Raw genomic sequence first — 17,310 nt, 5'->3', positions numbered from 1 at the left:
GTGTGGGAGAGAGGAAAATGGAATTATGGGATTTGTAATAAAAAAAAAGAAAACTGAAACAGGAAATACAAGTTCACAAAAAGCTTGCCACAGTGCTATGGTAATCTCACAACATAGCCATTTAGCCCCAAGACAAGCGCAGATTCTTCATAAGCGTGTCCATTACTGTCTGGCAGGAATGTACTAAAATCACCTTATGGTGGACAACCCCCTTTACTTCTGATTGCCATATCAGAGTCAGAAAAAAACACATTTCTGTCATTGGACACTAGGCAACAGCCTCATGGAAGGTGGTGGGGTTGGGATTGCCTTTCTCTGGATCAACAAAATAGGGTTTTTGGTTAAACTTGATGGACTTTTTCAATCTTGGCACGATTAATAAATAGGAAAAGGTAAAATAATATTCATAGAATTAAAGAATTTTCATTACTGATATTCATAACATGATTAATAATAATAATGACCACTCATATTTATGAGCCTCAGTCTCAAAGTGATATACTGTATGCGTTAACAGGTTAAGCAATTAATGCCAATAAATGTTACTGTTTGTATCTTGGAAAGTCATAAAACTTTCTAATATATTTCTTTATTAATTCCTCCTATTTTTTAAGATCTCAGCTTGCTATTATACAGAGAAAACCTAATTGTTTACTTTCAGTGGATAATAACCTGTCCTGGTCATGTGATGGAGACACAGGTGCACGGCTCTGGACTGCCAACGTAACTATGTGTCCATAACATGACCAGGACAAATGAACACTAAGGCTGGCATTATTACTGAATGGGGGGCAATGAGGGGGCATTAATAATAAGTGGAGGCAAGAGGGAGCAATATTATTACATGGGGCAACTAAGAGAACAATAATATAAGTGTTGACAATTAGGGATCAATAGGGGAAGATTTATCAAAATCTGCCCAGGGGAAAATTTGCTGAGTTGCCCATAGCAACCAATCAGATTGTTTCTTTCCTTTTTGAAAAGCCCTCAGAAAAATGAAAGAATGATCTGATTGGTTACTATGGGCAACAAAGCAACTTTTCCTCTGTACAGGTTTTGATAAATGTCCCCCAATATGCCTAAGTAGAGGGCAATAAGGGGGCACCATTTTTAAATGGGAGACTAGGTTTTTTTTATTGTTTTTTTTATTGTTTTTTTAACTAATGAGGCATCATTACATAGTTGAGGCACTAAAAGGGGAATTATTACTAAGGGGCACTAAGTGTCCATTATTACTAATTGGGAGTATAATTGATAAAAGGGGCATCAATACTAAGTGAGGCATTAAGGGGCCTTATTGCTACCTGGAGGTGCTAAGGGGGCATTATTATGATTATAATTCTTATGTAGTTAAACTATTGCTTAACTTCTTGGGGATGAAGCCCATTTTAACCTTAAGGACCAGGCCATTTTTTTTTGCAAATCTGACCATTGTCATTTTAAGCATTAATAACTCTGGGATACTTTCAATTATTAATTTGATTCCGAGAATGTTTTTTCTTGACATATTCTACTTTGTGTTAGTGGTAAACTTTTGTCCATACTTGCATCATTTCTTGGTGAAAAAAATCCAAAATTTGATAAAAAATTTGAAAATTTACAATTTTTCTAACATTGAAGCTCTGCTTGTAAGAGAAATGGACATTCCTAATAAATTATATATTGATTCACATATACAATATGTCTACTTTATGTTGGCATCATAAAGTTGACATCTTTTTACTTTTGGAAGACATTAGAGGGCTTCAAAGTTTAGCAGCAATTTTTAAATTTTTCACAAGAATTTCAAAATCAGAATTTTTTTAGGGACCAGTTCAATTTTGAAGTGAATTTGAGGGTCTTTATGTTCGAAATATCCCATAATGACCCCATTATGAAAACTGCACCACTCAACGTATTCAAAATGGCATTGAGAAAGTTTGTTAAACCTTTAGGTGTTTCACAGGAATAGCAGCAAAGTGAAGGAGAAAATTTAAGATCTTCCTTTTTTACACTAACATGTTCTTGTACACCCCTTTTTTTCTTCATTCTTACAAGGGATAAAAGGAGAAAAAGTCACCAAAATGTGTAACCTAATTGCTCTCGAGTAAGGAAATACCTCATATGTGCATGTGAAGTGCTCTGTGGATGCAATAGAGGGCTCAGAAGGGAAGGAATGTCAATGGGCTTTTGGAGAACAAATATTACTGAAATGGTTTTTGGGGGGCATGTCGCATTTAGGAAACCCCTTGGTGCCAGAAGAGAAAAAAAAACACATAGCACACTATTTGGGAAACTACATGCCTCAAGGAACGTAACAAAGGGGTATAGTGAGTCTTAACACCACACAGGTGATTGACACATTTTCACTAAAATTGGATGTGAAAATGCTGGTGTTGCCCCAAATATTTCATTTTTACCAGGGGTAATAATAGAAAATGCCTCCCAAAATTTGTAACCCCATTTCTTCTGAGTATGGAAATACCCCATATGTGGATCTTAAGTGTTCTGCTGGTGCACTACAGGGCTCAGAAGAGAAGGAGCGCCATTGTGCTTTTGGAGAGAGAATTTGGTTGGAATAGAAGTTGGGGGCCATGTGTGTTCACAAAGCCCCCTGTGCTACCAGAACAGTGGACCCCCCCACATGTGACCCTATTTTGGAAACTACACCCCTCATGGAATGTAACAAGAGGGGCAGTGAGCATTTACACCTCACTAGTGTTTGCAGATCTTTGGAACAGTGGGCTGTTCAAATGAAAAATAAACTGTTTAATTTTCATGGACCATTGTTCAAAAAATCTGTCAGACACCTGTGGGGTGTAAATGCTCACTGTACCTCTTGTTATGTTCCATGAGGGGTGTAGTTTCCAAAATGGGGTCACATGTGGGGGGGTCCACTGTTCTGGTACCATGGGGGCTTTCAATTCAAGCCAAATTTTCTCTCCAAAAAACTAATTTTGCTCCTTCCCTTCAGAGCACTGTAGTTCGCCCGCAGAGCACTTAGCATCCACATATGGGGAATGTTCTTACTCAGAAGAAATGGGATTACAAATTTTGAGGGGCTTTTTTCCTATTACCCCTTGTGAAAAAGAAAAATTTGGGATAACCCCAGCATTTTAGTGAAAAAAATCTAATATTTCATTTTCACGTCCAACTTTAACAAAAATTCGTCAAACACCTGTGGGGTGTTAAGGCTCACTATACCCCTTGTTACATTCCTTGAGGGTGTAGTTTCCAAAATGGGGTCACATGTGGGTGTTTTCTTTTTTGCATTCATGTCAGAACTGCTGTAACTATCAGCCATCCCTGTGCAAATCACCAATTTAGGCCTCAAGGCCTCACATGTACATGGTGTGCTCTCATTCCTGAGCCATGTTGTGCACCCGGAGAGCATTTTACGTCCACATATGGGGTCTTTTTTTCCTTTTACCTCTTGTGAAAATGAGAAGTATGGGGCAACATCAGCATGTTAGTGTAATTTTTTTTTTTTACAATAACATGCTGGTGTAGACCCCAACTTTTCCTTTTCATAGGGAATAAAAGGAGAAAAAGCCCCCAAAATTTTTTGCACAATTTCTCCAGAATAGGGAAAAACCCCATATGTGGCCCTAAGCTGTTGCCCTGAAATACGACAGGGCTCCAAAGTGAGAGAGCGCCATGCGCATTTGAGTCCTGAATTAGGGATTCGCATCGGGACAGACCCGAATGCAAGCATTACACCAAATTACGCTACTGCACTGTTTCCCAAACAGGGTGCCTCCAGCTGTTGAAAAACTCCCAGCATGCCTGGACAGTCAATGGCTGTCAGACAATACTGGGCTGTCAGATAATACTGTTATTTTGCAACAGCTGGAGGCTTCGTTTTGAAAATAGTGCTGTAAAAGACGTTTTTCATTTCTATAGTGGGGGGGGGGGGGGTAGGGGTGTACGTAGAGTTTTACTGTTTTACTTTGTGTAGTGTAGTGTTTTTGGAGTACATGCACACGGTCGGGTTCGCAGCAAGTTTCCTGCTGGGAGTTTGAGCTGCAGCAGAAAATTTTCAGAAGCTCAAACCTAAAGCGAGAAACTCATTGTACTCGCCCGTGTGGATGGACCCTGTACTTTCAGTGGAGGGGGTTGCAAAACTACAACTCCCAGCATGCACTGACAGACCGTGCATGCTGGGGGTTGTAGTTTTGCCACAGCTGGAGGCACAATGGTGGGGAAACACTGAATTAGGTTACAGACTAATTCAGTGTTTCACCACCAGTGTGCCTCCATCTGTTGCAATACTACAACTCCCAGCATGCCCACCCAGACTGTCCAGACATGCTGGAAGTTGTAGTTCGTCAACATCTGAAGGGCCAGATGTTGCAGAACTAAGACTCCCAACATGACTGACTATCTAGGCATGCTGAGTTGTAGTTTTACAACATCTGGAGGGCCACAGTTTGGAGACCACTGCACAGTTGTCTCCAAATTGTGGCCCTCCAGATGTTGTAAAATTACAACTCCCAGCATGCCTTTGGCTGTCTGGGCATACTGAGAGTAGTACTTTTGCAACATCTGGAGTACCACAATTTGGAGACCACTGCATAGTGGTCTCCAAACTGTGGGACTCCAGATGTTGCATAACTACAACTCCTAGCATGCCCAGACAGCCAAAGGCTTTTATAACTTTTACAAGGCTGCAGTGAAGATCACTCACCAACGAGCTTCACTGCCACTTGCCGTCACCGCCGCCGAGCCGCAGCTCCGGATCACTGCCGCCCCACTGCTCTGGATCATTGCCGCCCGCTGCTGATCACTGCCACCTTGCCGCTGATCACAGCCGCCGGTAAGCAGCCCTGCAGCCCCCGCAACCCCCCGACCCCAACTTTAACCCTCCCACCCCGCCCTCCTGCCATAAGTCAGTTAGTCCTGACTGACCAATGGCAGGGGATAGGAGGAGGTGGCACCCCTGCCACCTCACTCCTATCCTTTATGGTGATCGGGCTGTCTCTGACAGCCCCGATCACCTTTATTTTCCGGGCGATCGGGTAAGTACTGGAAGGATTACGGTTTTTATGTAGAAGTAATTTACAAATCTGTTTAACTTACTGGCACCAGTTAATAAAAAATAAAAAAAAGTACTCCTTTTAAATGTTGCAGATCAAATATGCCAAGATATGTCACATCGAACTTAATATATATTATATTGCAATTGTAAACTAACTTGTATCATTTAGATATTATTGTAATTAATTTAATTTATTTGGTAAAAAAAAGAACCGAGAAAGAGTGATAGAGATTTCAACAATGATCTGATGCCCAATAGTACCTGGGTGGGTTCTTGTAACCCTTGCAGTTGTTTTCAGAACAAATACATTACTGGTATCCTAGGATATTTATTGGACAGTATTTAAAATAACCACAGGGTTAAATTATATAATTGAAGAATACTAGTGTTAGTGGATGGATTACTGTTTATAAGGTACCAGATTCTTAGTAGTTTGGGATTAGCCATGAACTTACCATACACAGTGAGGATAAATGACGACCTGCGCATCTCTTTGCTGGCAAGTATGATCTCAGCACAGTATTCTCCAGCATCCCTCAGGCTCAGATGTTGGATAACTATGCTGGTTCCACTTCTAAAAGCTTCTATACGGTTTTTGAATTGTTCACTGTATGTCAAAAGTGACACACTTCCAACTTCTGCCACTTTAACTGTCCTGCTATCAGATGTGAATTTCCATACAGTTTCTTGTACAGGAAGTAGAAGGTTAAGGCGGGTGGACAGTTGAATGGAGCTGTTAACAAGGCCTATCACCAGCTCAGGCTCTTGTTTGGCTATAAGGAACCAGACATCAAAAATATTATTTTAATAAAAAAAAATCCCAAAAAATCATCTATGAAGTAATTCATTGTAAGCTGGCTGGCAGCTAATACAGTAACCAGAGACTACCGAGTTTTCAACCATCTTTCCTAGCTTACTGAATGGTCTAAAAGCAGTCTTGTTATTCACAGACCCCAGACTAGAAACACTTAAAAAAATACAGACCTAGATTGAAATAACCCTAAAATAATAAAGTTTTAAAGAAATATAACAAGGGAAAATAAATACAATTTATTTTCTAAATTAATCAGAGAAAAAAAATTGGAATCAGTGGAAGGAGTCAGAGTTGGGTAATTTGTGACACCCGGCTGTGTACTGCAGAAATGTCTTCAGTCCCACTTTTTGTTATCCAAGAACAAACTTTTTGTTATCCAAGCTCCCTCCTCACAATGCAGCTGTTAGTCTCACCTATTCATTTGATCCAAAGGAACAATGGATAATTAACACCTTTATAAAAAATTTCTATTGGTCTATTTTCTAAAGATTATCTGGTCAGAGCAAGAGAATACCCTGGCTTTAGGCTAGTATTACGTACTCTCAGTGCTGTAACATACTTTCCAGAGGGGTGTAATGATGCACACTAATTGGCACATTCTCCTAAATTCTGTAATCTGCTAGATGCTCTACAATACCCAGTTTTAGGGTATAGGCAATGTTTTTCAGCGATTTCAGCTACCCTGATAACAAGGTCTAGCCTAAAGCTCAACAAGTCCTGGAATTAAGTAAAGTTGAGCAAGTTCCCTTCACTGGCAGTAGCTCTCTCAACCATTTTTAACAAGAATAATAAAGAAAACACCAATTCTCTAGAGATTCCCCTGGCACTGCTGCGGGGCGATCAATAAATATATCTTGTGGTCGCATGTTGAGCTCTATTCACACTAGCATTTAGGTGGTGGTGCTCTCACTAAGTAGTCACTGTATAAACACATTGAAGAGAAATGAAAAAAGACGCGGATCACTCACCACTGTTCCGATACCGTGTTCTTTATACAGATGATAAAAGGTGGCTATACATGGACAGATGGTATGACAGGGCAATGGGTCGTGGGGAGCCCCTGTCCATGTATATCCCCCTTTTATCGTCTGAATAAAGAACACAGCATCGGAACAGTGGTGAGTGATCCGCATCTTTTTTAATTTCTCTCCAATGTGTATAATAAAGAAAACCCCTTGATGTGGACTGGTACTCCTGATTAAGTTTTACCACCATCGGGCTGTAATCCTATACAACCCTTTGTGGTATCAGCATACTAGGCCTTAGGAGTGGGTGCCAGGCTGCTTTTGCCTCCTTGCTCTCCTCTACAGTACTCTCCTCTAGACTAGACAAAAACTTGGCCCCTAGGTGGAAGCAGAATAACAATTAAACAAAGTGTACTAAATGACCTCTAGGAGTATACACAGTAAATAAAGAAAACATTTGACCAATGTAAAAGATAGATTATAAATTGCATAACAACATAACATCTTGCATGGTTACATAGTTACATTTCATCAAGGTCAACCTATTGTGTCCCTACAAAGGACAAATGAAATACATTCTAACCCCTCCCATCACTCCACCCCCAGGTACATTAATTAGATCCCAGTTCTTTATCTACAGCGTCTTGTTCTCTACTTTTGTGTTTTCCTAACTGCCTAGTCCCTAGTTTAAACTCCACCACCTTCTGGTCATCTTCTCCTTGAGCACAGCTGCACCCTCCCCATTGAGGTTCAGTCTGTCCCTACCATAAAGCCTGAAGCCAGCAGAGAATTTGGCCCAGTTCTCCAAGATTCCAAACCCATCCTTCCTACACCAGCTTCTGAGCCACTTGTTTAGCCCCCCCCCCCCCTCTGCGTATTTGTAGTGACACATGGAACTAATAGTATTTCCTAAATAAAATATTCCATTCGAGGTCCATGCCTTAAGCTTGCTGACCAAGTATCTGAAATAATTTTTAAGGATGCTCCACCTACCGTCTTACTTTGTCATTGGTATCTGACATGTAGCTTACTTTACTGAGCTGTAGTATCAGATTCAGCCACATGGATGCTACCATAGTGAAATATCTAGCAAGTGTCATGGCATTTTTGTTCTGCTGTTTGGTGGTGGAGGTGGTTGGGGGGGGGGGGGGAAGGGTGGCTTCAGAGGTTGTTCTAAGGAAAAGCTGTGAATTTTATATAACAGGATATAGATACAGGTCAAAAGAAAATTTCAACTCCCTCATACAGTTACTTTAAAAAAAACTACCTTGATCCTGTTTAGATAATAAAGTAAGTTGACTTTAGTGTTAGTGACCATCCCACATCCTGTTTTCCAGACCAAGTTAAGGAACAAAGTTTTTAAAAGTTTCCTTTGCAACTTGTAAATATAACTACCTGAAAGTCCAAGAAATACCCAAAATGAGACTAAGACTAAGAAACGAGAACTTGTGCTGGTTACGTGTAGCTGCAGGCCTGGTGTCTGCTGGCTACAACATCATTGTGATGTTAACTGTAAGAAAACAAAATGAATATTCGTCATAACGAAGATATAGCGGTATATTCTAAATATTCGCGAAATCACAAAGTGCCAATATTCGCTGAAAAAATTTGCATTTCGAATATTCGTTCTCAACACTATTGTTGACTGGTGATTGTTTTAGCCATAGCGGTATTTGGTATTGCTATAATAGTACAGACCCATATTTAACATGTTAACTGTAAAAATGAAAGCCCCAACAATTAACAAAACTGTGAATTCAACTTTAATTTCATCCCACAAATATTTCTTTTTTCAAAAAGGCATCTTTTATGGTGAAAGGTATCATTACAAAATAAATTTGGTCCAGCAAAAATACTGTATGCCCTATTATGGCTTTGGGGATTGGAGTTATGGCTCTTAGATGGTAGGGAGAAAGAAAGTAAAATGCATTAACAAAAATTGGCCCTGTTAAGGAGTCAAACTCTATAGGGCTGCATTGTTTATGCATTACAATACTACACTGAAATAAGACCATGCAGAGCATTCACCCATGTTAAACCAAAGTGAAGAACATAAAAATTGCCACCATACCTGTCCCTACTTTCCTAAGTAAGTACAAGTTGTAAGTGCATACAGATGTAGCATTAGAAATATTGAAACATGTTTATCTTTAGTTCCATTGAAAACCATAGATAATTTCTTATGATATTTTTATGGGTTGTGCTGAATTAAAGGGGTACTCTGGCGCTAAACATCTTATCCCCTATCAAAAGGATAGGGGATAGGATGCTAGATCGCGGGGATCCCGCCAGTGGCGGGATCCCCACGATCTAACATCTTATTCCCTATCTTTTTGATAGGGGATAAGATGTTTGGCACCGGAGTACACCTTTAAGTCAGCCTGCTATATCATAAGAAAGGTGAATGCGGTTGAATATATGATAAATATACTTAGGGCTTTTACCTGCAGCCAGGAGAAGGATAGGCACCATCATAGAGAGTAGCTCTGAGGTTGCGTGCAGCATCTTCACACCCTTATAAGAATACTTATAATGTAAGCTTACTTCCTCTTTGGTGTGAATAACACACAGCATAACAACCTGTCCTGGCGTCATGTGGGCTGTGATTTTATTGTCTTTAAAATTGCGGTTTAGCTGAATAATAAAACAGAAAGTATATAAAAACAACTTTCAGAAGTTTTTATGCTTCAGGAAAAGCTGGATGCCAACTAATTCTGTACCCTACTGAGTAGTGTCGCAAACTATAATGTATTATCATAAAGTACGGTATATATATATATATATATATATATATATATATATTTTTATTATCTATATGTTCCACAAAAACTTGGGATATGAGGACGGGATGGGAGGTCGGGATAGGAGGTCGAGATAGGAGGTCGGGATAGGAGGACGGGATATGAGGAGGAGATATGAGGTCGGGATAGCAGGTCGGGATAGGAGGATGGGATAGGAGGACGGGATATGAGGATGGGATAGGAGGTCTGGATAGGAGGTCGGGAAAGGAGGTCAAGATAGGAGGTCAAGATAGGAGGTCGAGATAGGAGGACAGGAAAGGAGATCGGGATAGAAGGACGGGATAGGAGGATGGGATAGGAGGTTGTGATAGGAGGTCGAGATATGAGGACGGGAAAGGAGGACAGGATAGGAGGACGGGATAGGAGGACAGGATAGGAGGACGGGATAGGAGGTCAAGATAGGAGGTCGAGATAGGAGGTCGAGATAGGAGGTCGAGATATGAGGACAGGAAAGGAGGACAGGAAATGAGGTCGGGATAGGAGGACGGGATAGGAGGTCGAAATAGGAGCTCGAGATATGAGGACGGGAAAGGAGGTCGGGATAGGAGGTCAGGATAGGAGCTCGAGATTGGAGGACGGGATAGGAGGTCGAGATAGGAGGACTGGATAGGAGGACGGGATAGGAGATCGAGATAGGAGATCGAGATAGCAGGTCGGGATAGGAGGACGGGATAGGAGGACGGGATAGGAGGACGGGATAGGAGGATGGAATAGGAGGACGGTATAGGAGGTCAGGACAGGAGGTCGGGATAGGAGGTCGAGATAGGAGGACAGGATAGGAGGTTGGGATATGGGGTTGGGATATGACAAGAATATATGAGGACTGGATATGAAGTCAAAAGCTTCCTCCTTTGTTTATTTTCCTCCCCAACAGGGATTAGGAAGGAAAAACCGGGCAACGCCGGGTACTCAGCTAGTATATTTATATTGCACACAAACAAGTACAGTATGTTACTACACATCATAGCTACTCCCAGTTCTCCTGGGACATACTAGAAGCAGGGATTATCTAGTTCGTCAATCATCATAATTTCAGACAAAAAAAAGAATTATTAATGCAATGGCTTAGCTGCTGCTATAAGATGCATTGCCAGCAAGTGTCTTGAAGGTCGAAGACTCTTGTCTGGCATTGACAGCATCACAAATTGGGGAGTTAGAACATGATGAAATTGACATAGCCTGTTTATTCTAGATTCAATTTATTTCCAATAGGGAATGATTAATAGACAGTGCCCCCCTATATGGGACAGAGTCTATGGCCCTAAGACACATCCCCTATGTCTAGCAAAGAGATCCATTTTACATAATAGAAGTAATTTATAATGATTCTCCTGAAGTTTAATACATCTTGCGTAACCATGTGCATTTCTTAATATATAAGTACATTCTCAGTCCGAAAAAGTCTGCTTTTATTCCAATTTCCAAGCTTTAAAAAATCTTGGTTGGTCCTACTGTGTTCCTGCAGGAGAGGCCGTTAAAAAGCAGACAGATCCCATTTTACCATAAGAGCAGAGGTTATTACCCTCTCAATCCACATAAGGTTGAAATTTGCTTTATGTTGTTTTAGGAAATATTCTCGGGTCACTCTTCTTGTCTGCTCATGTAAATAGTTATTAGCTGTTGCAAGAGATTCTCAAGGAAAAAAACTGGAAAAGTTATTCCGGGTAATCGGCGCCAACTGTCAAAGAAACTTCAGGGTAGACTGGTACATATTCAAGTAATCTTTTATTTTGCTTTGCCATTGGCAAAGCAAAATAAAGGATTACTTGAATATGTACCAGTCTACCCTGAAGATTCTTTGACGGTTGGCGCCGATTACCCGGAATTACTTTTCCAGTTTTTTTTCCTTTAGAATTTACCAATCGAGTGTGGAGGAAATCCCCCTCGAAAATATCTGGATGGCAGCACCGTTACCCGAACATGACATAAAGCTACTAAGGTTGTTGTATGCTTAACACAACCCCATAAGGTGAGTGGCAATTCCTTACTACTCACCTTGAACACCCTTACGATCAAACGTACCGCTCAATGGAAGCTCTGTCTTGTGCTTTTTCTTGTCTGTTGCAAGAGATGGTATTAGAGAATATAGATTATCGTAGTCTGGAACTCTGAGATTCTGGGATAGTCTGGAATTCCCTTTAATCAAATCTATTATTTTAATTATAGTTAGAAGAGAGAATACAGAGCTATACTGTGCTAGTGGATTTCATGACTTATATGGTAATAATGAACTAGGTATCAGCAGGCATGGCGGAGGAACAGGGGTAATAATAGCAATTAACATTTCCTTGCTATAGGCTAATTTAACCTTTTAATGTCCTCCTCAAAAGAGGGTTTGCATGACAGCTCACTAAGTCTTTCTGGGGAAAACAAACTAGGTAAACAAAGTCCCTGCCGTCCCAGTTGTGTCAGTTCCAGCTCTTGCCCTCTCAACAGCTCTTGACCTATAATCATTTCTGTCCATCTCTGCAAGTAAACTGGCTTGTATAGAAATAAAACATCAGGCAGTCTAAAGTCTTCGAATAGGCAGGTCACACAAGGTTTTTCATGTGTCCATAAAAACCTAGATAATAGGCAAGTCCATGATTTAATATATAACCTTGGAATCATTCCCATACTATGTATAGAAAAGAAGGAACTATATAGGTTTGCAACAAAGTTTTGGATCCCATCCATGAAAGGTATGATATTTTATATACTGCCAAGTTAGCAGATAGTTTAGGGAAACGTAGATCACTCTTTCTTAGAGATAAAATTGGACCAACAGGAGAGGTTTTCTATGGGGATTTGCTCCTGCTCTTCACAGTTCCTAAATAGACAGAGGTGTCAGCAGGGAGCACTGTGGTCAGGCAGAAAGGAAATTCAAAAAGAAAAGAACTTCCTGTGGATCAAACAGCAGCTGATGAGTACTGGAAGGAGTAGGATTTTTTATAGAAGTAATTTACAAATCTGTTTAACTTTCCGGCACCAGTTGATAAAAAAAAAAAGGTTTTCCACCGAAGTACCCCTTTAAAAAGAGATGCATGTGCACAATGCACATGGCTGGATAGATAGCAGGGAATAAAGACTAAACATTGGTGCAATAGGTGAAAAGACATGCATCAACCAAATCAAAGAGAGCACACATGTAGTTAAGGCATATAGACCTGAAAATAATTGCTCAAGATATTGTAAACACATGAAAGGAAAGACAAAAGGATTACCAATGCAGAGCCATGCACAACCTGCACTTACCCCAACGTACGTTTCACGCTATTGCACTTCATCAAGGGGCTTCTGACACTGTAAGAAAAAGACAGAACTTTTCTACTTAAGTCTTGGACGAAGTATGTACAGTTCTTGATACTTTTCCTCCTGGTAAGAGACCCAGATGGCCTAACATTGGCATGTTATGAAAGATTTGGGGATGTGCTTATCCCCCATATGACTGAATTGTGTAACTCCCTTTAACTGGAGGGTGCCTACCACATCAATCCCTTAAGAATTACAATACTGTCATACCAAATAAGGCAAGGACCTCACTAAATATTCAAACTATCGGCCTATTTCTTTGCTCAACTTGGATTTTAAGATGTTGGCAAGTGGATTGTAGTAGATTGAATAATTATCTCCCTGAGTTATTACATCTGGACCAAATGGGATTCCTAAAAGGAAGAGGAGGAAGACAATGCTATTGCCATGATTTACAGGCAGGGAGAAGTGAGTCCTAAGCTATCCCTAAAAACCACTCTCCCTGCCTAATTGCACATCCACGCTAAACGATGGACCGACAACTGGGCACCGATCCCTTCTTGTGCTAAAGTGTATGGGCGTAAGAGTCAAACAAAGCAAACTGTACATGTCGGGAAACAAGTCAGGAACATAACGGGAATACTACAAAGCTACAGTTATATCAAGACAGGATATAGCATACTAACATACAGTTCAGAAACCGGGATCAAGATTAACGGCAGATATGATAATATGAACAAGACTAGATATGAAGATAAGTATACAGCAGACAAAACCAGGAGATGCAGGGAATGAACAGGTTAAATGAAAGTCAGAACACTAAATGGGTCAGGTAATCAAGAGCACTGTTCACACTGGACTTAGAACAAGAAACACACTAGACACCCCACTCCATGGAGGGACAACAATGCTAAAGCCAAATAGGCTCCTAGCTAACAGGCACTCCACAGAGTGATCAGGATACTAGCTTAGGAGGAAATAAAAATTCTAAATACAAGCAAACACGGGTACAGATACAAAGCCAACTCACTCCTAGATAGACGGATTAGCACAAGGCTCAGAACAGGATTCTATCCTAGGAGATCCAGGATCAAACAAGGTCACAAGAGGACTGACAAATGCACAATGTGAACATGGACTAGGGAACACACAGCAGAACGAACAATGCAAGAATACTAAAACCTGACAAAGGTACTAAAACAAGGCAAGCTAGAATCTATATATCCTCCCAGTGCTGAAGGGTTAACTCTTCTTAAAACAGGAAGAATAAACACAGAAACAGTTCAGACACAAACCTAATGTCTGAACAGGAATCAAAGCAGAAAAATGCAAAACACAGACAAACGGACATTACAGATATTAGGGTAATGCATGCTATACAATATGCACATGATTGTCAAGTGCCCATAAGTTATGCTGAGCATTAACACTGAAAAGGCATTTGACAGAGTAGCATCATACTACATGGAACAGGTGTTTTGGAAGTTTGGATTCCCTTTGCATTTTTTTTTTGAGGATATCCACAATGGTACGCCTTCTCCGCCCTGCGGTATAACCAATGGCACATGACAAGGATGTCCCTTCATCCCCCTTGTCATTCACTTTTGTTATGGTGACAATTTTTCAGAAATTACGTCAAGATAAAGTAATCAAAGGTTTGAAAGTAGGCCAACATATACATCTAGAGGCTGCTTTTGCAGACAACCTACTTTTACTACTAAGAAATTGGGAATATTTTCAACACCAAGGGGAACTACATTATGTTTGAGATAATGAATAAAACATTTTCTCAGACAAAGGTAACATGTCTGAAAAAGGGGTCCCCATTTCAATGGCCAATAAAAGGTCTAAAGTTAAAGAAACAGTATCATCTTATTCCAATATTTTCTAAAGCAATTGCCATACTTTAGCACTAATAGCAACCGGGATACAGTTTTCCAATCAAACCACAAGGACATTATGGGCTCTTGTGGATCGCAACTCTAGTTGTGTATTTATTGACCCATCCTTAAAGTGGTTATTTAGGAGCAGGAAAGGTATTATATTTCCTTATCCTTTGGCATTTAATCACTGGCCACTGCCATTGGTCCCCCATGTGGATGTGCTTTTGCTTGCATGCAATGATCGTGAAGGTGTCCCTACCCCTGACCACACTATCTCAAAAGTTATACTTCCAAGATGACACCAAAGAAAAGGAGTGATCATGATGAAGTCCAGCATTAACCCTTTAGATCCCGCGATCTCCATAGTAAAATACATCTACCAGTTAACTCAGGTGGCTGATCGTATTGTGGGATCCCAATCAGCTCAGGTGGTGGTCAGAGGTCTCCAGCCTACCTCTGTGTCACTAGGTGAGGCTCTTCTTGTATTTTTGACATGACTAAGGGCTTGTACTAAGCCCGAAAAGAGTCAGCGTGTATGTCTTTATCCCTTGGATCCTACCATGTTTTAATAGGAATCATTAAAGCTTGAATTTTAACACAATATCCGCTTGGAAGCTGGACCTACCACTTTTTGCTCTACATTCTACATGGGGAGGCGACCCGCTTTGTCCGAGCTCCAGCGCTGCAAAAATTGAGGAAGTCCATCTACATCTGGTTTAAATGGTGAGTGAGTTGAGTTGCAATCCATACTATTTTGCTTACTGTATAGTCGCTCTCAGCCACAAAGCGGTGATAACATTGATCAATGCTACGCTATGTCCAAACTGTAGATGTAAAAAAAAAATCAAATACCTGAATTGCTGATTTTTGGTCTCTTTATACTGTATATCAGGAAAAAAATAGAATAAGAAGTGAACATAAAGTCCCATCTTAACAAAAATGGTACGAAGGAAACTATGGATCACATTGCGAAAAATGAGACTTCATACTGTCACGATGCCGGCTGGCAGGAGGTGGATCCTCTGTGCCAGAGAGGGATTGGCGTGGACCGTGCTAGTGGACCGGTTCTAAGTCACTACTGGTGTTCACCAGAGCCCGCCGCAAAGCGGGATGGTCTTGCTGCGGCGGTAGTAACCAGGTCGTATCCACTAGCAACGGCTCAACCTCTCTGACTGCTGAAGATAGGCGCGGTACAAGGGAGTAGACAAAAGCAAGGTCGGACGTAGCAGAAGGTCGGGGCAGGCAGCAAGGATCGTAGTCAGGGGCAACGGCAGGAGGTCTGGAACACAGGCTAGGAACAAACAAGGAAACGCTTTCACTGGCACGATGGCAACAAGATCCGGCGAGGGAGTGCAGGGGAAGTGAGGTATACATAGGGAGTGCACAGGTGAACACACTAATTAGAACCACTGCGCCAATCAGCGGCGCAGTGGCCCTTTAAATCGCAGAGACCCGGCGCGTGCGCGCCCTAGGGAGCGGGGCCGCGCGCGCCGGGACAGGACCGACGGAGAGCGAGTCAGGTACGGGAGCCGGGGTGCGCATCGCGAGCGGGCGCCACCCGCATCGCGAATCGCATCCCGGCTGGAGGCGGTATCGCAGCGCACCCGGTCAGTGGATCTGACCGGGGCGCTGCAGTAGTGAGAGTGTAGCGAGCGCTCCGGGGAGGAGCGGGGACCCGGAGCGCTCGGCGTAACAGTACCCCCCCCCTTGGGTCTCCCCCTCTTCTTTGAGCCTGAGAACCTGAGGACCAGACTTTTATCTAGGATATTGTCCTCAGGTTCCCAGGATCTCTCTTCAGGACCACAGCCCTCCCAGTCAACCAGAAAAAAGGTTTTCCCTCTGACCTTTTTGGAGGCCAGTATCTCCTTTACAGGAAAGATGTCCGAAGAACCGGAGACAGGAGTGGGAGAAATAAGTTTAGGAGAGAAACGGTTGAGGATGAGTGGTTTAAGAAGAGAGACATGAAAGGCATTAGGAATACGAAGAGAAGGAGGAAGAAGAAGTTTGTAAGAGACAGGATTAATCTGGCACAAAACTTTGAAAGGACCAAGATAGCGTGGTCCCAATTTGTAGCTGGGAACACGGAAGCGGACATATTTAGCGGAGAGCCATACCTTGTCTCCGGGAGAAAAAATGGGGGGAGCTCTTCTTTTCTTATCAGCAAACTTCTTCATGCGTGATGAAGCCTGTAAGAGAGAATTTTGGGTCTCTTTCCATATGGTGGAAAGATCACGAGTTATTTCATCCACAGCGGGCAAACCAGAGGGCAAGGGAGTAGGGAGGGGGGGAAGAGGGTGACGGCCGTACACCACGAAAAATGGGGATTTGGAAGAAGATTCAGAGACTCTGAAGTTATACGAGAATTCGGCCCATGGTAGAAGATCTGCCCAGTCATCCTGGCGGGAGGAAACAAAATGCCGTAAATAATCACCCAGGACCTGGTTAATTCTTTCTACTTGCCCATTGGATTGAGGATGATAAGCAGAAGAAAAGTTTAATTTAATCTTGAGTTGTTTACAGAGAGCCCTCCAGAATTTTGACACGAATTGGACGCCTCTATCCGAGACGATCTGCGTGGGCAACCCGTGAAGACGAAAAA

At 41.7% G+C, this 17,310-nt stretch overlaps 1 protein-coding gene across 10 annotated transcripts in view; it reads right to left on the bottom strand.

Annotated features, from left to right (window-relative positions):
• Window positions 1-17,310, bottom strand: part of LOC130313964 (SLAM family member 9-like) — a 264,917-nt gene that overhangs the window by 42,442 nt on the left and 205,165 nt on the right. For 5 of the 10 annotated variants that reach the window (XR_008861756.1, XM_056552695.1, XM_056552694.1 and 2 more), the window contains exons 3-6: window positions 12,832-12,879; window positions 11,593-11,655; window positions 9,241-9,430; window positions 5,473-5,790 (exon numbers count right to left, since the gene is read on the bottom strand). Coding sequence is in view for 9 of the 10 variants with exons in the window: in XM_056552695.1 (XP_056408670.1) it covers window positions 5,473-5,790; window positions 9,241-9,391 (469 nt within the window). In the remaining variant the exon portion in view is untranslated. Of the gene's footprint in view, window positions 1-5,472; window positions 5,791-9,240; window positions 9,431-11,592; window positions 11,656-12,831; window positions 12,899-15,336; window positions 15,420-17,310 lie in introns of those variants that run through there. The other 5 variants (XM_056552693.1, XM_056552691.1, XM_056552690.1 and 2 more) reach the window with 4 other exon arrangements.

Source organism: Hyla sarda, unplaced genomic scaffold (genome assembly GCF_029499605.1).
Source record: "Hyla sarda isolate aHylSar1 unplaced genomic scaffold, aHylSar1.hap1 scaffold_18, whole genome shotgun sequence".
Taxonomy (NCBI): domain Eukaryota; kingdom Metazoa; phylum Chordata; class Amphibia; order Anura; family Hylidae; genus Hyla; species Hyla sarda.
The sequence above is the reverse complement of the archived record's forward strand: the minus strand, read 5'-3'. Positions and strand labels throughout refer to the sequence as shown.